At 48.0% G+C, this 27525-nt stretch overlaps 1 protein-coding gene across 6 annotated transcripts in view; it reads right to left on the bottom strand.

The window, feature by feature from the left end:
* Positions 1 to 27525, bottom strand: part of GAS7 (growth arrest specific 7) — a 287340-nt gene that overhangs the window by 86892 nt on the left and 172923 nt on the right. For 5 of the 6 annotated variants that reach the window (XM_049861524.1, XM_049861525.1, XM_049861528.1 and 2 more), the window contains one exon: positions 4458 to 4578. In XM_049861524.1, the coding sequence (XP_049717481.1) occupies positions 4458 to 4578 (121 nt within the window). Of the gene's footprint in view, positions 1 to 4457; positions 4579 to 22840; positions 23688 to 27525 lie in introns of those variants that run through there. The other variant, XM_049861527.1, reaches the window with a different exon arrangement.

Below are 27525 nucleotides of genomic sequence, written 5' to 3'. Positions count from 1 at the left end.
AACTGACTTGATGGCAATGGGCTTGGGTTTATTTTTTTTTTAAACAGCCTACATGTCCATCAACAAATGAATAAACAAAATGTAGTATATACATACATACTGCTTGGCCATAAGAGAAATGAAATCCTGATACACGAACCTTGAAAACATTATGCTGAGTGAAATAAGTCAATCACAAATGGACAAATACTGTATGTTCCCACTTATATGAAACATCTAGAATAGGTAAGAGTATAGAAAACAAAGTTTATTAGCAGTTATCAGGGGCAGGTGGGCAGCAGGGCGAAATAAGGACTCAATGCTTAAGGGAAACTGAGCTTCTATTAAGAGTGATGAAAAATTTGGGAACGGATCAGGGTAATGACCGAACAACACAAACATTACTAATGTCACTGAACTGTACAAATGAAGATTGTTGACATGGTAAATGTTTGCGTTAAATATATATTTATTTACCACAATAAATAAACGTAAACAAACAACAAGTTAACAAAAATCTCCTCCTCCAGGAAGCCTTCCCTGGACTCTGTAACATGCTCTCAAAACACCCTGGACTTCTCCTCCACAACCCTTCTCATGACTGCAACCAAATATGTATTCATGGAAAATCTGCCTTCCCAACAAGTACATAAGCACTCTGAGAGCAAGGACTGCTGCTTTTTATTACTATATCCCCAGGATCCAGCACTCAGTCTGGTACATATTTGAAGCACAGTACTTGTTGAATGAATGATTCAATCAATCAAACAAACAGATAAACAACAAACTGCACATTCGATGAATGAAACCGGCGTGTGTCTAGAATGTAAAAGCAAGGAGCCAGGATTAGTGTCAGGGTAACAGAGAAGGAGGGAAAGGGTAGGTAGGGTCAGTCCTATCGGAGGTGGCAGACAGCCTGGAGCAGGTGTCAGCAGCAAACTGGGCCACACTCGCTATTATATAGCCGTGAACTCGTGAACTGAGACTGGTTTCTACATTTCTGCACGGTTGAAAGAGAATCGCGAGAAGAATATCTCATGATATGTAAAAAATTATATGAAATTCATATTCAGTGTCCATAAATGCAGGTTTATCAGAACACTGTCACACTCACATATACCGTCTATGGCTCTTTCATGCTAAAAGGCCAGGGCTGGGTAGTCACGACAAGAGACCCTATGGCTCACAAAGCCTGCTGACCCCTGCTGCCTGGAGCTGCCTTGGGATCATTGTATCCTGGGACCCACGAGGATGCCCTGGCTCATGGCATATGCTAAAGTCTGCATCCTAGAAAAAGCTGCCAGATGCTGTCTGCTAATGTAAAAGGTGACAAGGCCCGGTGGCACAAATGATTAAGTGCTCAACTGCCTACCGAAAGGTTGACGGTTCAAATCCACCCAGTGGATCCACAGGAGAAAGGCCTGGCGAGCTGCTTTCATAAAGATTACTGCCAAGAAAACCCTATGGGGCAGTTCTACTCTGTCACGTGGAGTCTCTAGGTGTCTACTTGATGCACCTAACAACAACAACAGCAACAACATTGCTCATTAAGAAGATAAAGTGCCAGTAACAGTTGCCGTCAAGGTGATCCTGACTCCTGGTGACCGCATGTGTGTCAGAGCTGAAATGAGATCCAAAGGGTTTTCAATGGTTGTGACAGTGAGGTAGATCACCAGGCTTTTCTTCCAAGGCCCTCTGGGTGGATTCAAACCACCAACCTTTCAGTTAGGAGCCAAGTACTTAGCCATGTGCACCACCCAGGGACTCTTATTAATAAAAAGAGGGCTAATTAATGACAACATACCTGTGCAATGGATTGCTACGTAGCCATTATAAAGAGTGAGTTAAGACTGAAGTGTTCAAGTATAGAAAAATGTCTGCGGTACACTGTCAAAGCAATTTATAGAGCAACCTGGATACTTCCCAATTTATTTTAAAAATATCACACATCCTCATCAGCTAAGAGTGAGAGAGGGGACACGCATATCCTGAAGGGTGTACATGATAATTAGGCTGGGGGGTGGGGCTGGAGATTGCCAGTTTTTATTTGAAACCTTTTTGTACTCTTTGAATTTCTACCCTGAGAATATATTCTGCTCTTAATTAAAAACAAAGATAAACAAAAAATGCTAATTTTAGAAAATCACCACCCACCCAGGTCCTCTGCAATAGAGTGGCTAACTCAGGACTAGAGTCGATTCAGGGCCATCTGGTCCAAAGTGCACACGTTACAGATGGGGAATGGCCCACACTCTCTCCACAACCTCGAGGAGGCCCTGATAACCGTGTAGCTCTCATCTGCTGGTTTGAGGAAGTTGAAGATTAGAATGGTCAGAAATAGTCCTACTTCCCTCTTCCTAGTAACCCCGGTTACCCCTTCAACTGGATACCCCCTCTCATGCCCAGAAAACCAGGTTGTCAGGGGAGATGACGAACAAACAAGCCTTCTAGAGTGGCAGCTGTCAGCTGCTTTCTTTGTTTGGCCCTCTAAACAGCAGCTGCCTCTCCTGTCACCAGGACCCCTCGTGTGCAAGCTCATAATCCTAAGACATATTAATGGTCCCTCTGGTGGGAAGAGGTGGCCATAAAGTTAAGCGGGCACAGGCGAGGGACGTGAGAAGCCAAGGCTGAGCCGACTGGTGGATTTGGGTGGATTTCATGTGCTGCTTTGGCACGGACAGCTTGGATTCCCACCAGATCTGATTTTCCATGTTTCAATCCTCTCAGTTCTCTCCTGGCAGTGCCCCTGGGGAGTCACGAGCACAGGAGAGAACTGTCAGCTAACCTGGCCTGCTTTGCCTACAGCCAGAGACCACCGCCTGCATCAGGGCCTTGTATAGAATCTGGCCCACTCTGCACCCTCCCTTTAGAGACCTACTACTTGGAGGTCACTAAGAAGCCCCTGGTGGGGCAAATGGTTAAGCACTCGGCTGTTCATAGAAAGGCTGGTGGTTTCAGTCTACCCAGAGGTGCCTTGGAAGGAAGTCCTGACGATCTCCTTCTGAAAGATCACAGCCGTAGAAATGCTCCGGAGCACAGTCCCACTCGGACACACGGGGTCACCATGAGCTGGAACTGCTTTGACCTCCGGAGCACAGTCCCACTCGGACACACTGGGTCACCATGAGCTGGAACTGCTTTGACACCAGCGGGTTTATTTTTTTGGTGCAGGTTACTATAGACCCTACATAGGCTGGAAGCTCCATAAGCGGCCAAGGGAAGTCCATAATCATTGTGGGCATGGAGAAACCCTCCTGGTGACAACAAGTTCCTAAGAAAAAAGGTGAGGTCTTATTCAACTTAGAAATGCACACGGAACTTGTGTTACTGACTAGAACGAATGATCCAAAGGAGCTCCAGCCTTTCCAAAGAACATTCCGAGAAACGCCAGCCCAGGCAGATGCTTCAGGGATGAGAAAACAGTCCTTGTGGTGCAGTTACGGAATCCCTACACTGGTGTCTGAGTTCTCTAGAGCTGCTGTAACAGACATACCACAAGTGGGTAGCTTTACCATTTATTTTCTCACAGTTTAGGAGACTAGAAGTCGGCATTCAGGGTGCTGGCTCTAGGAGAAGGCTTTCTTTTTAAGTCAGCTCTGGAGGAAAGTCCTTGTCTCTTCTGAGCTTCTGCTCCTGGGCAATCTTCATGTAGCTTGGTATCACTCTTCCCCCATCTCTGCTTCTCTCACTTGCTTATTTAATCTCTTTTATATCTCCAAAGAGATTGACTTAAAACACACCCTACACTAATCCTTTATCATTAACATAACAAACAAAACCCTTTGCCGAATGGGATTATAACCACAGGTATCCAAAAAACCAAACCAAGACCCATTGCCGTGGAGTCCATTCGAACTCATCACAACCCTATAGGACAGAGTAGAACTGCCCCACTGGGTTTCAAGGAGTGGCCGGGGGTTCAAACCGCCAACCTTTTGGTTAGCAACCAAGCTCTTAACCACTGCACCACTAGGGCCCCAACCACAAACATACGGATTAGGATTCATAACACACTGTTTAGCGGGGGACACAACTCAATCCATAACATTTAGCTATCGCTGTTTCGGAGCTTCAGTTCTCAGTACCTTCATAATTCTGAGAAATCACGTAGTGGGACTTCACCTGTTGAATTTGATCTAAACCAGCATTTGACTACAGAACCTTCTGAGGTGTCAGTCTGGAAGGCACTGAGCATGATGCTGGGTTCAATGAGGATGCCCGGGGTGGTTGTGAGGTCCCAGGGATGACACCAACCTTAAAAGGCAGCCTTCCCTCTGGATATACTCTAGAACACAGAGCCAGACCCTACCACCCAACACCGTGGGGAGAGCAAGACTCCACTGCAGGCTTTGAGGGTAGATTTCTGAAGAACCAGCCAAAGTCAGGGGTGGGGGTGGAGGAGGAAGGAGAAAGTTGTCCCTGCAGAGGGACAGAAATCCTGGGCACTGGTTGCACGAAGCTCCTGGGGCAAGACTCACCGTTGGTTGTGGTGTTGACATAGTAGCGGCGCCCCTGCGGAGACAAGTAGCTTTGCCAGCCAGGTGGGAGCACGGCCGTCTGGCTTTCCTCTCCTGGAGGAGGGGGGACCATTCCAGGCTTCTGTTGGGAAGGAAAGAAAAGGTCACGCACATCTGGCATTTGTGCAACTGTCTATAAACCAGGAAGTCAGAGGCAGGCAAATGAAGCCACCCTGGGGCAGCTCTGATGTTGGGGAGTGCGTGGCCACCAGGCTTCCCTGGGGGAGGTCACAAGCAGCACACGTGTGACGCTGAGGTTGCGTGAGCACGGGGTGTTGGCAGCACTTGCCCTTTTAGAGCAATCACAGAAGGCACGGCGCCCCCTAGAGTACAAAGGGAAACGACGGTCAGCTAAGGGAGGTGATTCTCCTCGTTGTTATTGTTAGCTGCTGTCTCACTGGCCACAGGAGGGAGAGGCTGCAGTCCGCTTCCATAAAGACTTATAGCATTGGAAACCTCACGGGGCAGTTCTACTCTGTCCTGTAGGGTCGCTGTGAGTTGGAATCCACTTGACAGCAGTTGAGTTTGGTTTAGTGTTTGGTCTAATTGGCTCAGAGTCCTGGAGCATGGAACAAAATGCTCCTCAGACCTGCACGCACCGTCCCTGTGACTGGCTGCGCACCAGACCACTTTTGTTTTCACTGACTGATTTTGGAAACAGATCACCAGGCCTTTCTTCCCAGTCTTAGTCTGGAAGCTCTGCTGAAGCATCCTGGAAACCTGCAAACCTCCACTGACAGACAGATGATGGCTGTGCACGGGGTGCAATGACCAGGAATCAAATTCAGGTCTCCTGCATACAAGGCGAGACTTCTACCCCTGAACCACCAAGGCCTCTTCTCCTCTTTGGCCTCCCTAGAAAGCGGTGCATTGCTTGTCAGGCGCCCAGTCACCCCTGCTATGGATGCTGAATCCTGAAACCCATGGACCCCAGAGGACTGCAGCAGCTGGGGCTCAGGGCCTGCTGTGCGGACCTAAAAGAAGTGATTAACGCAAGTCACAGCAGAGCGAGATGTAAAACCTTCTATAACACTATCGCAAATCGATGGGAAGCTAACGGGCGTTGTTCTCATCAAGTGTCCAACTCACTCTGGCAGAGAGAACTGCGACTCTGAGGTGAAACAGAGCCTTACTTTTCATTGTGTGCACTTGCGTATTATTTCATCTCTTTTAACCACACGTATGTATGACTTTTCTTTAAAAAAGTCTGAGTAAAGTACATACAACACAGAGAAACAAGGTGCAGGCAGAAATGCTAACACAGTGGAGATCTCCCAGTGGTGGGGTGATGGGCAATTTTCATTTCCTTCTTTTAACTTATCTGCTTAGTCTCAATTTTCTTCGATAAACACAGAAAGTAAAAGTTGTTAAAGAACACTTAAAAACAAGGACAAAAAAACCCCAAACTATTTGCTACCAAGTCAACTCTGCTTCACGGCGACCCCATGTATGCAGAGTAGAACTGTGCTCCATGGGGTTTTCAGTGGCTGATTTTTCAGAAGTAGACTGCCAGGCCTTTCTTCTGAGGCATCTCTGAGCGGGCTCAAACCTTCAACTTTTTGGTTAGCAGCCAAGCATGTTACCTATCCACACCACCCAGGAATTCCAAAATAAGGACCAAAAACCCAAAACCAAACCCGCTGCCATCAAGTCCATTCCAACTCATAGTGACCCTACAGGACAGAGTAGGACTTCCCCAATAGGATGTCCAAGGAGCAGCTGGTGGATTCGAACTGATGACCTTTTGGTTAGCAGCCACAGCTCTTACCCACTATGCCACCAGGACTCCAAAATAAGGACAGAGGGTCCAAATTAGCCTCCACAATTGCTGTGTGTTTTGATGAAAGTCAACTGACTCAAAGTAGAATCCTGGCCGCATAAGGCAGGGGGCCATGAATGGCTCAGCAAAGTCAGACCCTGCTCAGAAAGGCTAACGAAAATCAGCTCCCAAACATCCTCAGCATCCCCGCCCCCCCCCGCCATGTTCACAGAGTTGATTCTTGTCACCGATGGCCACGGTGAGGGAAACAAGATAAAAGGTTGAAAGCAGAGACACACAGCTCTCAGGTTGCTCTAGGCTCTGCAGAGGCTACAGACCCATGGGCCCCCACTTCCTGCAGTACCCTGAATAAATCCTCAAGGCTCCTGGGATTTCACCCTTTGTGTGGCTGCTATGTACATTTCATTATCAATTTTCACCATTTAATGAAAAGCCTTCCCCTATGCCCTGAGTGCTTCTGCCTCCTACACCTGGTAACACACAGAGCTGGTTTGATTCTACGCAGAGAACTGTCTTCTATACACCCAGTCACAGTACTATGGACAACAGCCAGGCTGTGTGCGGTCCCGTCAGGCTGTGCTCCCTGGCAGAACACGGTCATTAAGCCCAAGAGCAGGAGAACATACCTAGCATGTTTACCTGGGAGCTGCAGACACAGCTTTGGCCTGCCAATGGCTGGAAGATGGTCAAAATGCATGCAAGACAAGTAATCTTATGATGAATAAGGTGTGTGTGTGTGTGTGTGTGTTTATTTAGGAAGGAAAGAAAGAAGGGGAAGAGAGAAAAAAAGGAAAGGAAGGAATGAAGGGAAGGGGACGAACATTCTGGCTGTGAGTGGGTTGGCTGTAAAGTAAGAGTGGGGCGGGCAAGGGTTTGAGAATGAGTGTTTAACTGATAAGAGAAATATTCTAGAACAAGCAGGGTAAGATACCAGGTCCCTTCTGCTTGAGTCAAATATTTTGGCGCACTAAATATGGGAAGGCTATATTGGTGCTTGCCCAAAGAACCAGTGAGGGTATAGGATAGTATTAAAGGGTATTAAGCAAGGGTCACAGATTGATATGGCCAAAATGGGTAAACAGATCTCAGGCTCAAAAAGCCTTCAGTTCCAATCCTGACTCCTCCAGTTACTACCTGCGAGAGCTCCTGCCAATGGCTCAACTAGGCTGCAGTATTTGTATCTATAAAAAAGGGATGCTATTAGCCTAGTTTTGAGATGCTTTGTGGAGATTAACAGTAACAAACATGGCAGCTAACAGAGTGCCTATCACCAGGAATATTCAACAACTGAACAGCTGGGGGATCCCCATTAGAGGGGGTGCCATTAAAACGCTAAGTGAGACCAGTCTCCACACCAGCCTGTTCAAGAGAGCTTCGTCCCAGCCTGGACTCCAGCCTCACCATCAAGGGGTCTGAAACGCCACCATTAACAATGGTATGTTAATGGGAGACCCACTGAACCCACTGCTATCGAGTTGATTCTGACTCATAGGAACAATTCAGAAAAGAAGGGTGAGAATGGTTGCACAACTTGAAGAATGTAATCAATGTCACTGAACTGTACTCACAGAAATTGCTGAACTGGTGTAGGGTTTCAACAACAATTGAAATAAATCACACCTCTGTGGCCTCTGTTTCCAAGACTACCTACTTTGAAAGGCAAACACCTACTGAGAAGGTTAGCGCTTTAAGACATTGACAAATAAGGCCTGGTGAGAAGGCCAAATGGTGAATGAAGACACAACCCCTCACAGGGGCTGGCTGAGTGGGCGGGCTGAACCTTCGGGCTCAGTGCCCCACCTCTGAATAGCAGTAATGATGCCTGTCCGCCTTTAGGGCTGCTTTTCTCTCCAGAATGACCCTGTTAATTCACCTAAATAACCCTGTGGGGTCAAAATAAGCCCCACTGACATTTGAGAACACTGACAGCCAAGGAGGTGAGGTGACTGGCTGATTTCTCCCCCACTGTTATAGACTGAATTTTGTCCCCGCAAAAAGATATGTTGAAGTCCTAATTTCTCAATACCTGCAAATTTGACCTTGTTTGGAAATAGCATCTTTGCAGATGTTATCAGTTAACATAATATCATACTGGAGTAGTGCGGGGTCCTTAGCCAGCAGGAGTGGTGTCTTCTTAAGAGCAGAAGAGACACAGAGGCAGTCACAGAAGGCCGGCAGAGACAAAGTTATGCTGTGGCTACCTGTCAACAACACCTGGGGCTTCCAGCACCTGGGACAGACAGGAAGGCATCTTCCCCTAGAGACCCAGGAGCACACGGCCCAGCTGACACACTGATTTGGACTCTCAGCCAAAACTGTGACACAGTAAACTGCTGTTCGTATAAGACACCCAATTTGTGGTCATTTGATGTGGTAGCAATAGTACACTAGCACAAAAAAAAAAAACCAACCCAAGCTTGTTGCCATCAAGTCAATTCCAACTCATGACGGCCCTATGCATTATAGAATTACTCCATTGGGTTTTCTTGGCTGTAATCTTTACACGAGCAGATTGCCAGGTCTTTCTTCTGTGGCACTGCTCGGTGGGTTCGAAGGGTCAACCTTTAGGTTAGTAGTCAAGCACAAACCATTTGCACCACCCAGGGGCCTTAGGACACTAATATGCCATCTAGGAAACGCAAGCCCTGTGCTTGAACCCTATAAGAAGTTATGTGCAGGGGAGGAACAGAAACTGAGCCAGGGAGGGCCAAGAGATGCTGAAAGAGGGTAGGAGGAGGGCACCAGTACCAACATGGCCTATTTTCTGCTTTGGCCAATGTGGCAAAGGTGGGTCCCACTCTCCCCCGCTCCCCCGCCACACACAGCCATGCCTCCCCCAGCTCTGCCCGCCATCTGACTGTGCTCGGCCTCAGGCACAGGCAGCCACAAGCCCCCTTTCTCTCCCCTCTCACGGAATGAACTTTGTCCTGTCGCTTGACTTGAAACAAGTCAGGAGCCTAAAGACATGGAAGCCCTGGGTATATATCCAAAATAAAAACGGGGGTTCAAACAAAAAACTCACACACGAATATTCACTGCAGCATTATTCACAACAGCCAAAAGGTGGAAACAACCTAATGTACAAAAGCAAATAGATAAACAAAAGGTGTGTGTATACACACACACACACACACACACACAGAGTGGAATATTACCACCGGTTGCCACTGAATTGATTCTCACGCTGGCCCCACGCGTGTCAGAGTAGAGCTGTGCTCCACAGGGTTTTCAATAGCTGATATTTGGACATAGATCAGGCCTTTCTTCTGAGGCACCCCGGATGGATTCGAACTCCCAGCCTTCCGTTTAGTAGCTAAGTACTTAACCGTCTGTGCCACCAGGGACTCCAGGGGAATATCGTCCAGCCATAAGGAGGAATGAAGCTCTGATAGATGCGACAACACGGATGAGCCTTGAGAACACCACACTGAATGAAACAGGTCGGACACAAACGCGTATTGTATGACTGCATATGTATGAAATCCCCAGAATAGGCAAATCCACAGGAACAGAAAGCAGGCCCGTGGCTGCCAGGGGCTGGTGGTGGTGCGGAGTGGCTTCTTCATGGGTACAGGGCTTTGCTTTGGGGCGCAGACCCGTGGTTGCCAGGCGCTGGCGGTGGTGGGGAGTGGGGAGTGGCTGCTTCATGGGTACAGGGCTTTGTTTGGGGTACAGACCAGTGGTTGCCAGGGGCTGGTGGTGGTGGGGAGTGGGGAGTGGCTGCTTCATGGGTACAGGGCTTTGTTTGGGGTGATGGCAATACTCTGGAGCTAGGCAGTGGTGATGTTCGCACAACACTGTGAATGTCAATAACGGTAAATTTTCTGTTATGTATATTTTACCAGGATTAAAAAAAAAACGTGGAGAAGGCAGACGTCAGACCTCTCCACTGGTGGGCTCTCATTTAAGGGGTCCAAACCAACGTTACCTCGCTCCTCAGAGCCGTGAAAGGGCGGGAGTGCCGCCTCCCGGGAGAGCTGCCCCACAGTCGTCAAGAGGATACCGTGAGCAACTACCCAATAATTAAGGTGTCTTCCAAACCTATTCTTCTAATTAATTCCCTCCGAAAGTTAATCCTTCCCTTCCCTTCCTTAGTCCTGTGGCTTCTCTCCTGCAATTCCGTCAACTCTTTCCCATGGGAACAGGAACTAAGAGCAGAGGGGACACAGCCCAGTGGCTGGAGGCAGACCAGGGGAGACAGAATCAGGGGTAGCTGGTGGCGGGGGAGGTGAAGCTGGTTTCCAGCTCAGCGGTTCCTCACCTAATGCGTATGATGTCTTTGTGGGAATTATAAAAAGCTACCTCTACCTGTGGACAGGCTGTCTCTGGGCCAAGGTGCCCCCTTATTTGAACCCCCTGTTCAGTAAACCACCTGTTCAATGACATATGGAAGCCCACCCTCCGAGAACTGGAGGAAAGCTGTAGATTTTCTGCCCAAAGGTCACATACACATTCTCGCTATTTCATATAAAATATCGTGAGTTTTCTAGACTACTCAGTACCCCAGATACTTGAGGAATAGCTGTGCTGGGACCCCAGCTGAACCCATCAATAATGGTTTTACCAGCCACAGGTGTTTGTACTGTACCAAGGATTGGGCCAGGTGCTTTACACAATTATCTCTAGTCTTTACAGTAAGGTTGTCACATAGATGGCATTTTTCTCCTTTTTAAAGTAAGACTCAGAGTTTAATAATGTGTCCAACACTGCACAGCTAATTGGATAGTAAAGTCAAACTAAAATATTAGCTTTGTTCTAGAGTCTCCCGTGTTCTGTTACCTAGATCTAGGCTATCCTCACCCCTCTCAGCCCAGCTATTCATATAGCTGCTCCGTTTCTTGACCCAAGCCAAACTGCATCCCAGACTCTAACCAAGGAGGATGACAAATTGGTCTAACTCACTGGAACAAGTCGCTTCCTGGAAGGATGACAGCTCGGGGCTATTTCACCTGGACCACCAGCCCCCAGCTCTCTCTTGTGGAGGATGGAGGATGACAACTCAGGCCCGGCTCTCCTGCCTGTCTCACAGTCTCCAAGTGAGCATATGTCTTCACAGGAGACGTGCAAAAATATCACCTTCCGCCTCCGAGCAGTCACGTTTCCCAGCTGCACACTGACTTCCTTGTCTCCTTATTTAAAACAACAACCCAAAAAATGTTCCTGTCGATGATGGCTACTGATGCCTCTGGAAAAACACGAGCAAGCAAGCAAAGCCACCCAGAGATCTAAAACCAATCACCCTGCTGAAGTGCTTCCCAAAGTGTCCCTAGCACACCCCATCGATCAGCTGGGGCTGGGATACGGGTTAAAATGCAAATTCCTTGTCCCTTGTCCAACCACCACATCAACCTCAGTGGGGATGGAGCCCCGGTGTCTGAATTTCTAACAAGAATCCTGGGTGAGTCTTTTGCTCACTCAACTCTGAAGCCACAGGCTTGCGGCTTTAGTGGGGACAACTGAGAAAACGTCACATAAAATTAAAATTAGACAACATAAAAATTTAATATGCACAATTTTTTCTTTTAAAAGACAGTATTTAGCCACATGGATACTTGTTAAAAATAAAAAGGACCCTATTTCCTAGACCCAAACCCTTCAAATTTGTTCTAAGAGAGACTCGATCTTGTCTCCGTAGCTTCCAGGCAGTACCAAGCCCTATTCCACTCCCCACAGCCTCCAATCACTCAAGTTGACCCAGGACTCCACCTCCCCCTACGGGACCCTTTCCCCCTCAGGAGGCTTCTGGGAGCACCTGACTCTTACCTGCTCCTGCAGATGTGAGCAAATGCTACAGCTGATGTTAATGGGTGGTCGTAAAGATACTTGATTTAGCAGTCAGATCAGGCAGTTTTAAGGTTCCCCATTCCGTGTCTTCTCACACCCCAAACCCAGAAGCAATAGGAGCTCTAAAGAAAGGCATATCCACAGGGCCCCACACCCCCACTCCCCCCACACCCAGATCTATATATAACATCTCTGAAGTTGTCAGCCTAACAAGCCACTTTCTGGCAGACCCGTTGCCATGGCAATGACTGCTAATGAGCCAAGTGCTGTGATTGGCACCAATTGAAGGTTCCTCCACAAAGGACTTTCCGGAAAGTTCTTCCTACCCCAACCACAGAGCCAGCCGGGAAGCCCAAAGCAGCCAGGACCATGCTGGGTGTGACTGGGAATCCCTGAGAATTGGTTCCTACTAGCTATGAGTGGGAATCGCCTCGAGGGCACTGGGTTTTTTTGTGGGTTAGTGTTACCCTGAGACGTCCCAGACCCACCTCTGCTGCCACCTCTGCACTCCACAGGGGTTAAGTGAATTGGGAACACACACCAGCCAACTTCTCACAGAGGCTGCCAAGGAGCAGCCAGGAAGACTAAGACCCCAGTGGGCTGGGACGTCGATGATTCACTTCTACCTTTCTCCTGGCCGCCTGTTTAGGGCACTCTGACTCCTACACAAAGCTGGCAACAGCCACCCAAAGAAAGACAATCTACTCCAGTATGTGTATGACACAAATCAGGAAGCAGAGCACCACCTCCACAAGGAAGTCACCAGCCTCAGGGTCTGCAGCTACAAGAACACTGGGCAACTTTCCTCTGCCTTACAGGTGAAGGTGCTTTTCTCCCCAGCTCTGGCAACCTTTCACCCATTCAGAGAAAGCAACTCACAGAAAAAGCGCTGGGGGAAGGGGGGTTGGTGGTGTAAGGGACCCATGGCAACGGCGCAGTGCATTCTGGGAAGTGTAGTTCTCATGAGTAGTTTTACGGGCTGGTGTAGAGACAGGATGGACCCTAGCAGCATTTTCATGTTCTTCCGAGAATCAGAGAGTCAGAGGCTTGGACAGAGGGAGAATGAGGATAGGCCACGCCGACAGAGAAATGGACTGTGAGATGCAGGAAGGCAGGCCCACATCCATCTTGTTCATGCCTTTAGTGTCAGCACTGTGTCCAGAACATGACAGGGGCTCAGTAACTAATTTTTTAATGAATGAATAGAAACTGGGAACAGTAATAGGAACTGGGTTTCAAACAGATCGGGTGAGGCTATTTTAACCAACCAGAGAACAGCCATCCAAGCACCATGTCTGTCCCATCCCTGAGCAAATCCTCCCACACCTTAATGGATCTGAGTGAATGGACTGTCCAACAATGAGTAGAGGCAAGCAAGATAGTGTGGAGTGTTCCTTTAACCATAGAAAATAGATCGAGGAACGGTATCCACAAGTCTCAGGAGAAGCACAAACTTCCAGAAATGATCCCATACAGTGCCCAGAGGAAAAATTTCAGAAACCTGTTTAGTAGCCTCTGTAGAGGGCAGGAATACATGGCCTCTAGAATATAAGAGTGAAAAATCATAAAAAAGGAATGAATGGATGCAAAAAAGGTAAGTTGTTTTGACAAAGAAAACAAAATGATATAAAAATGGAATAGGAAATGTTAAGATTGTAGAGAAATTAAAAAAGTTATAACCAAAGGAAAATCCACATTGGTGGCAATAAAGCGTAGAATATTGCAAAAACATAAACCTAAGAACTTTCCTCAAAATGCTATAGAACTGGGAAAAAAACGAAGACAAAGTAGAAAGAAAGGACTGGTGGTCTACTTCGGAAACTCAGTCAATGAAGACTCTGTGGATCACAACGCTCTAAGCTGTAGCCCACAACAGGCACGGCGCAGGGTTTCGTTGGGTGGTACACGGGGTAGCCTTGAGTCAGGGGCACCGAGCTAGCAGCCAACAACAACATATGCCGTATGAGAGGACTCGCACTATTCCAGGCAAAAGTGATTTAAAAAAGACCAACAAGTAGACACACCGAACAATTCACACAATAAAGATAAGGACAAAGTTCTATTATCATCGCAGCAAGGGAGGGTGAGTGAGATTAGGTGGGTTGTAGCCTCCAATAAAGGATCAAAACTAAGGTTGGTCTCAGACATCTCTGTAAGCACTTTTCAAAAGACACCTTTTGAGTGGTATGGGGAAAACACTGAAACCTTCCTGTGCAGCCAAGCTGTCTTTCATGAGCGAAGGCGACAAAAATGCGTTCTTCTACAGACGAGGGCTCAGAAAATACACCATTCCTGTGTCCTTCTTAGTAAAAGTACTTAAAAGATGAACTCCAAAAGCCTGAAAGGTTAAGGCAACAAAGGTGACGAATGAAGAAGTTATGGTACAAAAGACCAAGGCCGAACACTGACGGCAGATTTTAAAATGGATAAAATAATCGTAAAACTAGTTATCAGATCATGTGTGCATATCACTATTCTCAGAAGAAAATACACATTATTAAAAAGAAAAGAAATAGCAACAACCTGGGTCACAAACTCCATATGCAGGTAGTCCCTGACTTACGACGTATTCGAGTTACCATGAACCACACTTACAAGAGTCTTTTTTTCTGTACATCTTATTGTTAGTAATATGTACTACATACAATGCTGCAGTGTGTAATTTGCTGATGTTGTCATTCTCTGTGTTCACTTGGAGACGTTCAAAGATCAGATTTATAAAGATACTGATAATAAAAAGGAATGATAATAATAAAAAAGAGGTATTCAACTTATGTCAGAACCAAATTATGACGGGGTAGTCAGAATGGAACCCCATTGTAAGCTGGGAACTACCTGTAATACTAAAAAAAGATCAAGAGGGAGGGGAGAAAAAATGAGGTCACTGAGAGACACTGAAGCAGAACACGTACTACTAATACATTCACACAACAAAGATAAGGATGAGGATAAAATCCCATCGCCCCCCCCCCCAAAAACATCTTCTTGTTTCTCTTTTCCCTCAATTTCTTCCAACCTCTGGAATCCAGTCTCTGTTCTAACCTCTTTCCAGCCAGAGGGGACACAACAGAAGGGAGGGGTCCTTAGAGACCAAAGCCTCTTTCTTGGCCACCTTTTATTTGCCCCAGGGATGGTTAGCCTCCAAGGGGCAAAATGAACCCTGGATACGTTGAGAACAAAGTACTTTATGGGCTGAGGGAAAACTTGGTAGGAACCCAGGGCTTCCTGAAAAAACCCATTGCCTTCTCATTGATTCTGACTCAGTGACTTCCTGAAGACCTTGTTTTTACCAGCTGTTTGGTTCTGTAAGCCCTTAAAAAGGGTTCCAAAAGCCAAAGCTGTGCCCAGCACTGAAGGAAGACTATTTCCTGGCTTGAGTCTGAGCATTTCTGCTTCCCTTGAGCAACAGTGACTTGGCTTCTATGCCAAAAGTGGGAGAAGCACCTAAGGTAGATGGATGGAGACACATTTGCACCGATAATCTACATTCTACTGGCTCTAGTCATGCCACTAGTATTTCAAATACCAGCAGGGCCACCCATGGTGGACAGGTTTTTGCAGAGCTTTCAGACTAAGCCAGACTAGGAAAAAAAGCCTGGTAATCTTCTCCCAAAAATTTGCCCATGAAAACCCTATGGATCACACAGAATATTGTCCTATATATAGTGCTGGAAGATGAGCCCCCAGGTGGAAAGGCACTCAAAATACACTGTGACCACAACGATGAACTTGAGCATACCAATGATGCGAAGATGGCACAGGTGTGGGCAACATTTTGTTCTGTTGAACACAGGGTCGCCATGAGTCAGAACTGACTTGATGGCAACTAATAACAACAAAGTTCCAACCTACTTATGCCAGATCTCACCCCCCTGAACAAGCTTCCTGGATGACACCTAAAAGTGCCCAGCGGGTGGCTCACTTGGCCTCCCCATGGAGCATCTGCCATATCCTTCCTCACCTGTGTCAGCATCCTCCAACTCCCAGCCAATCAGCATCCTCTGTCCAAGAGGCTGCTGGAGGAAGCCTCATACTGGTGTTGTCACTGGAGGCCACCATGAGAGGCAGATGTCAGGGCCATGAGACTTTCTCCCAGCACGCACAAAGCTGTCAGCTGTGGGTCTGGAGCCTAAACCACTTGGACACTCCAGATGGGTCTGGCTCCTGGTAGGCTCAGCAAAGAGAGCAGTCACCCTGAATATCCATCTACCAGCCCCCAGAGCTCCCTGAGGGCCAATCAGCTCACTGGGGGTGTTTCTCAGGCCTGAGGGAGGACACAGAACAACCAACTCTGTATTTTCTGACCCTAAAAAGGAATGAAGTGTGCTGGTTAATCAGGAGTTTTGATTAACACAGTTACAAAGTCGCCCATACAAGGATGCAGGAAGCGAGCTCTCACGGGAAAACTTGCTAAGCTGGAAAATATGGGGCTCCCAAGGGGACAAACCAAAACCAAACCCGTTGCCATCGAAACGATTCCAACTCAAAGCAACCCCACAGGACAGAGCAGAACTGCCCCACAGGATTTGAAGGATCAGCTGGTGGATTCAAACTGTTGACTTGGATAGCAGCCGAGCTCTTTACCACTGCGCCACCAGGGCTCCCAGGGAGACAAGGATGGATGAAAAGGTTTGCCAATGATACTGCAAATGGCAAGGAAGAACTGGGTAGTCCTCCTGGAGCAAACGCCATTTCACAGCCGGGAAGCATCTGGGATCAAGCAGAGGAGGGTAGGAAGGAAGCTACCATGTGGGAAGTGCCTACCACGTGGGCTTTGCAAACACTCTTGTATGTCCTGACTTCAGCAGTGCTGAAGGAAGAGATTTCTATTATCATGGGACTTGCCATACAGGTACAAGTTAGAAAAGCCGATTAATAGGGTTCTAGAAGAAAGAAGATAGTGACCGAGGTCGAAGACTACAGCCTGCATTATAGATTATACCTGATGTAAAGAAAACTAAAACCCCACAGCTGGGCCGATGAACAACACCATGATAAACATAGAAAAAACTGAAATCTTCGAGGATTTCATTCTACTTGTATCAACAATCAGTGCCCATGGAGGCAAGAATCAATAAATCAAAAGACATACAGCATTGAGCAAATCTTCTCAAAAGATTTTTTTTTTATTATTCTAAAAAGCAAAGGTGATACTTTGATAATTAAGGCGCACCTGACCCAAGCCACAGTCTTTTCAATGGCCTCATATGCACACGAAAGCTGAACAATGAAAAAGGAAGATAGAAGAATTGATGCATTTGAATATATCCTGAATTGCCAGAAGAACGAACATGCCAGTCTTAGAATACAATCAGAAGGCTCCTTAGAAGCGAGGATGGTGAGACTTCAGCGTAGACCAACCAGCATGTTTGTGCCATTGAATATCACTGTCACTCCTCTTGCCTCTTACAGAGATGTGGAGCAGGGGCCCAAGCCCTCATGGTTGTGTACGGTCGCAGGGCGATGTTGCCCATGGATGCTCCTGGAATACAGAAAACAGCTCTAGGTGGGAAGCAGGGGCTCAATGGGGTGACTGAGGTCTCCTCCTGATGAACCCCGAAAGCCTGTAAGCTTTGTCCCATTCCTAAGGTCTGTCTAGTCCTGATGTTCAAAGCAACAAAGGACAAAGCCATCTGCTGCCTGGCCTGTTCCAGCTTCTGGCTTTCAAGTGGGGAAAACCTGAGTGATTTTACTCATCGGGTTGTTTTGTTTTGCGTTTTTCAGCTAGCTTATACTTTATTGTTTGTTAATAGTAGGTAGAAAATATAAGACATTTTTTGAATCGTGGTAAATACATATGTAAGAAAATATTCGTCATTTCAATATTCTTCACGTACAATTCAGCAATTCTTCATGTACAGCTCAGTGATATTAATATGTCTATCATCTTGTTCAACCACCACCATTATCCATCTCCAAATTCTACCATCACCCTTAACAGAAGCTCGTGGCCCCATAAGCACAGATGATCCATTTCCCCTTCCTTCCCACCTGCTCCTGGGAACCACTAATAAACTTTGGTCTCCATACACCTGCCTATTCTGGGATAGTACAAGACTTGCCCTTTTGTGGATTCGTTACTTCCTGAGGGGCTACTGCAGAACGTTGGTCATTTCCTCCTACTCCTTCCATGGCAGAATGGAAACAGCATGGTCCTTTCTGATGGCCTACCTCCAACACAGGTCCGTAAAGGCATGAGTGGAAAGACAAGGCCCTAGGCATAAAGAGACGCTGTATTCCCACACAACAAGCTGTGACGTATACAGCACCCTGTGCGTCTCTGGCCTCTGTTTCCTCATCTGTAAAACAAGGGGTTGCCTGCTCTCCGATGCTACGGTTCTGTGATCTGATGGATGTCTTTCATAACAGAGCCTCAAACCACCAGAAGGGAAATTTCAATGTGTGTCAATGTCCAGAGCAAGCTTGCAAAAGCAGCAGCTACATCACAAAAGAGATGGCAGACAGAGGCCCCCGGACAGGAACCTACATGCTCATCTGCGCTCTAACGAGGAAGGTGTGCCAACCCTTTCGGTCTAGGTACCCTTTCAATTATCCCCACCAGATGCTACCTGGATTGATGGGAAAGAAATACGTCTAAATCACCAATAACGTGAAATGATTTAACAAAAAATTGGAAAGTATTAAAAACGTGCCCAAACTAGACTACTAAATTTGGCCATTAACTCAGGCTTGCATGGGGAGGCTGAACACTTGGATTCTCCTCCCCTTTGCCACTAGTCACTGTTAGGGCCTCTTAGGGCTGAAATGTCCCTATCTGGGCTAGAGTTTAGAACTTCCCATTGGTTAATGCACCTGGCTGCTAACCGAAAGGTTGGAGGTTCGAGGTCTGGGTCCACCCAGAGGCACCCTGGAAGAAAGGCCTGGTGACCTAATTCTGAAAAGTGGGAGCCATTGACAACTCCATGGAGCACAGTTCTACTACGACACTTGGGGTTGCCATGGGGTCAACTCAAAGGCAACTGGTTTTGGCTTTGTCCTCAAAGTTAATGCTTTTGAGACCTAACTAGATTATCTATGATATCAACTATCCTGCCCTATAAGACCCTCTGAAGGGCATTTTGAAAACTGTCCACCTTAAACTCTCTCCCCAGGGAGCTCCTGGCAGGGCGAGGGCTCCTCCAGGTGATCCCCGGTCAAATTTCCCTTTGCAGAGGAGAAAGCTAGGCTCCAAGAGAGTTTTGCCAACATTGGTGTTGCCAAAAAAAGAGAGAAAAAGAAATGAAGTTGTTATCCATCTGCAAACAGCCCACAACCAATTTCATCAAGAATTCTGCCCTGTTCGAGATGAATGTAGGAAGGTCGGACAGAGGGAAGGGCAGCTGAAAGTTGCCAGCTCGATTAGTAAAACACTCCGAATCTCATGAAAAGTAGCCACCCACCAGAAAGGAACTTCAAGAGGCGGTGGTACAGCTGCTACTCACAGATGCTCTGGGGGCAAAACGCAGGCTTCCTTGGGGAGTTGGTGCCGTTGTAAGGAAATGCAAGAGTCGGGCAGCTGGTGCTGGATGGTTCTTGCCCCGGGGACCCTCAGCTCATCCCCAGGAACCTGGAACTGGGGCTCATTAGGACACAAAGGTGGGTGCCTCGCACAGCCCGCCCACGCGGTGCTCCAGCTGGCCTGGCTTTGAGGTCAAAAGCGGTGGGCAGGAGCAGACTGGCGGGCCCGAAAGAAAACCAAAGCAGTAAATTCTCCCCACGGGAGCTTGTGCAGTGACTTGGCTGGACAAACAGCCTGTGTGCAGAGCCACTGCAATCAAAGACTTAGGACTCAGAAACGTCTCCCAGTGAGTCCTAACTGGTTCTGAACCATGTACGCGGAGGGAGATGAAGTCTACCGGGGGCCCCAACAGTTTTAGCGAGTTTGTAAGGGGTGGAATTCCAACCAATCCAAGTGACATTTTTGGAGGCTCTAGTGCAAACGGTTAAGTGTTCGACTACTAACTGAAGCCAGTGGTTCAAACCCAGAGGCGTTTTAGAAAAGAGGTCTAGAGATCTGCTTTTGAAAAGATCACAGCCTTGAAAACCCTATGGAGAAAATACATTTTTCAAAAATTAAAAAATTCCAGTAAGGGCACCGAGTTGGTGTCAACTCGATGGCAAACTGGTTTGTTCGTGTTTTTTGCTACCATTGTACAGACACACATGTGCAGCTGGGTCCTGCCGAGGAGCTGACAACTGAGATTTAGGACCCAGCACCTCTCTGGCACCCTGGAAGGAACCCAGAACGTGCTGTGAGATCTTGGGCAACCCACTTCTTCTCTGCTGGGAGGCCTCAATTTCCTTATCTCTAATAGAAGGAAGTTGAACCAGATGGTCTCTAAGGGTTTTTTTTTTCTTTTACAACCTAATATTCAATGATTCTAAATGTTAATCTATCCATTTTAAAAACATGCCATTTTTGTAGGAGAAAAAAAATATCACATTCAAGTGAAGATGTGTGTTTCAGAGGCATCGGGCTGCTGTGGCTGTTGTCGTCAATTGCTAGTGGTCCCAACTCACAGTGGCCCCACGTACAACGGGACAAAATGCTGCCTAGTCCTGTGACATCCCCACAATTGGCTGCAGATGGAGCTGCTGCAGTCCATAGTGTTTTCACTGGCCGATTTTCAGAAGTAGATGGCCAGGCCTTTCTTCCTAGTCTGCATTAATCTGCAAGGTCAACTGAGACCTGTCTAGCATCACAGCAATACACAGATCTCCACTGACAGACGGGTGCTGGCTGCACATGAGGTGCACGGGCCAGGAATCGAACCTGGGTCTCCTACACGGAAGGCAAGAATTCTACCACTGAACCATGACTGACCACCCCACCGCAGGGGCATTGTATCCAGTTGCCGCAGAGCTGACTCCGACTCACGCTGTCCTTGAAGTGCTACCCTTTCCTCACGCAGCTGGGATCTCAGCCTCACCAGCCTGCAGTTCTGCACTTCCATCTCTCACCCCTGTGAGTTCTGATCTTCTGCCCCTCCCAGCCATTCCCAGAGCCACACCTGCGATCTATGCTCTAGTCACCTAGTAACCAGGTTCCTGCCCTGGCATCCTGGTCTTCAGTCTGTTATCTGCCAGCCTCAGGAGCTGGAATTCACCCTGCGCCAAACCTAGGCCCCAGTCAAACTGTTCCAGGCCTGCTCCCAGCAAGCACTCTGCCTGTACACTAACCTCACACGGGCCCACACCGCTCACTTGGCCTGGGCACCCTGCCGGTGCCGCAGCTCACGTGCCTCGGGCTCTGCCTTGCTTGCTGGGCTGAGAGCTGTGCTTGGGCTCCTCACCACTCCTTGAAAACGCTTTCCTGCTGATTTTCCTGGCTAACCCGTCCTTCTCCATGAACCTCCAGGCACAACCCAAGGACAGAGACAACCTGCCACAAGTCCCAGCACTCTGCAGTCCCATCCTAGGGGCCGTGACTTTTTAAGAACTAGGTGGAACTCATCTGGGTTCTTTATAGCAGCCATTCTCAAAGTGTGGTCCCTGGACCAGCAGCCTTGTCACTGTCTAGGAGCTAGTCAGAAGTCCAGAATTTCCAGGCCCAACCCCAGAACCAGGATCTGCACTCTGAAAGGTCCCTAGACCATTCATGTGCACACTAACTTCTGAGACACCTTGCTATGAACTTCCCTAGTTCCTAGGAGGTAAACTCCCCTGCCCCATTAGAGGGTGCACGGTCTCTCCTCCCCTGGCTCAGGCCTCTGCTGGAAGCCAGACCAAAATCAGAGATGCTGACTGACCACTTGGGGGGTGGGGGCGGGGGAGCACCCTGGATGAAGATTACATGAGAAAATACATTAGCCTCTTTACAGAAACCAGGATCTCTCTTCACTTTACGAAGGCTTGAGAAGCTATTCTAACACTGGTCCCCAAAAGTCTTGGCTGACGAGAGCTCCCTCTCTCCAAAGAAAGGGGGTGTCTGATTTCTGGGGGTAGAAAGGTTGGTAAAACAAGGCTGCTCTACCACACAGGTCTCAGAAGAGCTTCTATTATGATTGCTGTGCCTCCCTTCCCCCTTTGCCCTGTACTGAGCTATCTCCTGGGGTAACAGCCCCCCCAGTTACGCTGATGTAGAGCTTTCTCGTCCACAGCGTCTCTGCTAGAACTGTGCCATGGGGCAGGCAGAAGTCAAGCTTCCTCTTTGGGGGAAATTAAGTGGGGGAGGGAGTCCCTGAGTGATGCAAACAGTTAACGTGCTCGGCTGCTAACTGAAAGGTAGGAGGTTCAAGTCCACCCAGAGGCACTTCTGAAGAAAGGCGTGGTGATCTACTTCTGAAAAATCAGCCACTGGAAACCCTAGAAAGCACGGTTCTACCCTTGACACAGCCGGGAGCACCGTGAGATGGACTCGGTCGACGGCAGGGGGTTTTTAAGTCGGGGAGGCCAGTCTGGACTCCAGTCCCCGGGGTCTAAATCCACATCATCGCTCTGCTTCTCAGTCACCACGCCTTCAGCTGAACTGCTCCATGGGTAACCGAGGGAGCCAAGACATTCGTTGCCTCCACAAATATCCCTTTTGAAACCGTTGTCCTCCTTCTTCCTCATCTCCTGATCTCCCACGATGACTCCCTTCCTCCCCTGCTCCCACCTTGGGCCTGTGAAGGTGCCCACCAGCACACAGGGTTCCCAGACCATCGAAATCCTGCAGTTAGCACCCACATCTCAGAGCGTTTCCAGAGCTGCCTCTTTACAACGCCAAAGTCGTTTGAGCAACATGCAGAGAAAGGCCAAGTTGAACACACATCCGCAGAAAAGAAGCATCGGTTCTTACCATCAGGGAACAGCTAACCCTCCTCGGGGGCTGCTAACTCAGAGGAAAGTCTTGGGTCCTATTTGAAGTCACCAAACTCAGGGCCAGGGCACCGCCAGCTTCCTCTCCGTGGCCCCTCTGCGGGAGCTGAAGCTGCGGCCAGTAGCTGCCCCGGGGTCTGCGCTATGGGTACCGGGAGGTGTTCCTGTGGCTATCCTTTCACAAAGAACCCAGCACGTTGCACAGTTCCTTCCAAAGCAGCTCCAGCTCTTGTTGGGAAATCAACAACGCGTTCTGGACTTCCAGATGCAGCTTCTGGAGTCTTTTTTTTTTTTTTTTTTCACTCTCTCCTTTTCCCCTTTCTCAGCTAAAAAACGTTGGCGGAGGTCATGACATACAATGGCCGAGCCTGTGCCACTGACCAGAGGCCTCCCGCCCCCAGGCCTGTGGACAAGAGCTGCTTTGTCCACTGCGATTTAGGCGGGACTCCCTGGGCCTGCCCAAGCCCTTCTGGGGAATGTTTCCGTCACCTTCTTCCCAACCCTAAGTCACAGCTCTGGCCCCGGCCCCAGTCCCAGCTGCATGAACCCAAGGCCAGATAAAAGTCAACATAAGAAGAATGGAGAACGCTCCCCCAAAGAACCACTGTACTGAACCAGTTCAGGGCTGGAAACCTGGTGCCCCAGGGGGGCCAGACATGGATCGCCTGCCTTCACTCTGCCCTCCCCACCACCAAACCTGGACCGACCGGGCGAAAAGGAGGTGCTGCTGGGAGTCTCAGATGGAACTAGCCTGAACTGCCAGTTACAGGTGAAGAAAAGATTGGACCCTGAGAGCCATACTGCACCTACCAACTAAATGTTGAGGCCTGGGCTTGCCCCTTTATAATAAGTTATTAAAGATATGAGATCTTTGCTGACTATATCATATCATTCCTTTTAGCCCAGCTTTTTAGAGCAGCTGAAGGTTTAGCACTGAAAATGCCACATATTTCTGTTTGCTTTCAGCTGCAAATCTTTGGAATTTTAGGAACTGATTCTTTATAAAGAACTAAATATGCTTTTCTGGAGGGACCATGGTACTGAGGTCTAGGCGGTTTGTTATAAAATATCACTTCTTTTCTCACGAGTATGGGCTGATCTGATTATTTATAAAGAGGATTCAATACCAGCTCATTTGGTCATCACCCAGCTGCCATCGAGTTGACCCCAACTCACGATGACCCCAGGTGAATTAGAGTAGAACTGTGCTCATAGGTTTCTGGGAACTAGAACACCAGGTCTCTCTTCCAAGGCACTTCCAGGTGTGTTCAAACCACCAACCATTCAGGTAGTCATCAAGTGTTTAGCCAACTGTGCTACCCAGGGAGTCTGAGGGAGACAGTGGAGGCAGAGAAGCTGGTTATGGGATTTTCTCCCTCTTCTCTGTCTCTCTCACTCTAAAGAGAGACAGACAGAAATGGAATGCTTACACCTGCATTTGTATAAGGTTCCCAAACCAGCCCCTGACAGAAGACACTGAGCATTCCTATCAAGAGCTGGCAATGCCTGCACTGGTTGCTGAGCTGTTTGCACCGTCTGTGAAGTAGCAAATCCACACATAACTCTTGAGGTCACACATGCTGCTGGAAGGCACAGGCAGCAGCAAGCTGCTTCTCTGCTCCTGAAAGGGCTCCCATCCATGAACAGATAGAAGCAAAACTTCATTTGAATCTAGATAGCCAAGACCTTCTTCGCCTTCAGTCCTCTAGGTTTTGTGGAGCCAAAATGGCCCTGGCAGGTTTCACAGCCATGCCTGTGTGGTTTATAACAGCCAAGAGGGGGCAGTTCTCAGGGTTGGGCAGCACTCACAGCTGCCAGCAACACGGTTCTGCCGGCATCACACAGACACAATCACAGACAATAACACACCACCAGGGAGGCAACACAGAACAATGCGCATTATCAGCAGCCCCAGCATGGCCCCCATCCAGTGGTAAAGGACTTTTCTGGGCCGTTATACAACCAGGAGGCTAATCTGCTCTGACCTGAGCTAAGCAGAACTAACTAATCCTGCAGACTTTGTATTCTTTAGGCTCGTCCAAAGCTAAAACCTCAGGGTGCACAGGACTGGCGAGTACATTCTCATGGGTTCACAGTTTGGTTGTATCCTAGACCCTTAGTCCAGGAGTCACTTTAGCTGTCCTTTGCCAACAGTCCTCTACCATTAGAACTGTCTGTGAAAAGCACAAGATGCATCTCCGCTTTTGGCCTCTGCAAATAGGTAGGTTTCTACACATGGGGCCATGTGTGCAAATAAAAGACAGCCAGAACAGGAAAGCATGATCCGAAAGCAAAAAGACTGACAATCATTTCCACCAAGCTGAATTTTCCGGAGTTTGATGAAGTCAGACGTGCTCCACCCCCTTGATATCATTCTTTGTTTCAGTCGAGTTGAAAACTGTTAATGAAAATAGGCCACATTCGCTGCCTTCTGTAGGTTGAATCGTGTTGTTTTATAACGATAATTAATAAGGAAGAACATCTGGGTATGGCGATGACACCTTCAAAATGCTGCAGAGTTGTGAAGGGAGAATTATTCAGCAGCCCGTGCAGTCTCCACCGCCTAGGGTCTCCAGGATGCCCGCCCCCCGCAGGCAGATCTGGCCCCTTGGCTACATGATCAGTCCACCAACTAATATTTACTGACTATCCTTTCTTGCTCCTACCCATCTGTCAGTTTGTCATACTGTGGTGGCTTGCATGCTGGTGTGATGCTGGAAGCTATGCCACCAGTACTGCAAATACCAGCAGGGTCATCCATGGTGGACAGGTTTCAGCAGTGCTTCCAGACTAAGAGAGACTAGGAAGAAAGGCCTGGTGACCTATGTCCAAAAACCAGCCAATGAAAACCCAATGGATCACAACAGAAGGCTGTCTGACATACGGCTAGAAGATGAGTACCCTAGGTTGGAAGGCACTCAAAATACACAATGGCCGCAATATACCAACGTCTTAGGACAAGCGTGCCAACGGTTAGGGTGATAGCATGGGACAGGGCAACATGTCGTTCCACTGTGCATGGGGTTGTCATGAGTTGGAGCCAACTCGACAGCAACTAACAACGGTAACAACCCTTTCCTGGATGCTCTGAAGGTGCAAGACGTATAACACATAGAACCCGACTTGTAAAATTTGGGAGACAAGGCACAGACAAACACAAGCGGAAAGAAGGGATTAACTACCCAAGGGAGTCTCTAATAAGTCCCAAGCAATAAGTCAGCAGACAACAAGAGCTTTGAGAATTCTGAGAGGGTGAGATCACTTTCGGCTGGGATGGTCAGGGGTGGCTTCTCAGAAGATACGGAATCTGCCAGAAGGGCAACGAAGTAAGGGACATGAAGAAGTAAAATACAGCCGGGTAATTTTTTTTTTTTTTTTAACTGATTAGATGTTGGGGGCAAAAGGGGAGAAAGTAAAAGTTGATTCCAGAGGAAATGAGAGAAGCTAGCAGTAACCCAAAGTGACCTGGCCATTTGGGAGTGACGTGGTAGAGATTGTTGGCTACATATCCAAGGCCAAAGTGTTCAGTGGGTGGTTGGGGTGAGCTTGGTCGCTGGCACGGGAGCTGGAGGCATCTGCACAGAGACAGTGGTGAAATCTGACTGGTAGACTCAGCGCTCAGAAGGAAAGTAAGGACCAATCACTGAACCCTGAGATGCACTCTCGTTTAAGGAGTAGCAACATGAACTGTCCATCGATACGATGCGAGTTCTGAAAACCAGACTTGCAGAATTCAAATGGGGGGGGGGATTATAAGAAGAAACATGTAGTTAACAGTGTCTACAGCCGGTGAGGTATGGAAGAAAATGCTCATGGAAAAGTGCAAGGATGGTTCCTCTGCTAATCTCTGAAAGAGGAATATGAACGAGAGATGGGTGTGGAAATCTGATCAGAGGCAACAGGGAGCCCGTGAGCACTGAGAGACAAGGAAGGGAAGTAATACACTAAGATAGAAAGCCAACATAAAAGGAGGCAGGAGAGGACACGGCTGTGGGCAGCGGCTGCTCCAAGCCCTCGAGGTGTGTGCAGCAGATGGCTCCTATGTACGCGACTGGAAGCCAGTTTCTTGCACACAGCATAGTAGGGTCCCGGGCTGCTCATAAAGTTTCTGTGTCCCACACCATAAAAGATTCCCAGTATCAAGTGGACACGTTAGAAATGGTGCCCATGGGTTTAAACGGCCTCCTATTTTTTTTAACAGCTCTAGACCTAGGAGATTCTCCAGCTCAGTGTCTCCCACATCCTCCCTCAGTTCCACCGCCACAACTTTCCCCATCAGTATGTACCCCAAAAAGCAAACCAGCTGCCGTGGAGTCCATTCCAACTCACGGTGAACCCATCTGTGTCAGTGTGAAACTGTGATCCACGGGGTTTTTCCCAGGTGCCTCTGGGTGCACTTGAACCTCGAACCTTTCGGTCAATAGTCTAGCGCTTGGCCATTTGCACCACCCAGCAACACCCAATATGTACCTGCTGCCACTGTTACTTAAGTCATTTTTTTTTTAACTGACTTCTGGTATATCAAATGTAAATTTAGCCTGGCCTAATAACGCCTGCCTTCTACATTTGTTTGGCAACCTCACCATCCCCCATGGGGTATTTTTGTAAAAGCAGCTAAAAAAAAAAAAATTGGCATAGCAGCACTTAGGAAAATACCTCATGGGT

This window comes from Elephas maximus, chromosome 19, assembly GCF_024166365.1.
Source record: "Elephas maximus indicus isolate mEleMax1 chromosome 19, mEleMax1 primary haplotype, whole genome shotgun sequence".
NCBI classification, from domain to species: domain Eukaryota; kingdom Metazoa; phylum Chordata; class Mammalia; order Proboscidea; family Elephantidae; genus Elephas; species Elephas maximus.
The sequence above is the reverse complement of the archived record's forward strand: the minus strand, read 5'-3'. Positions and strand labels throughout refer to the sequence as shown.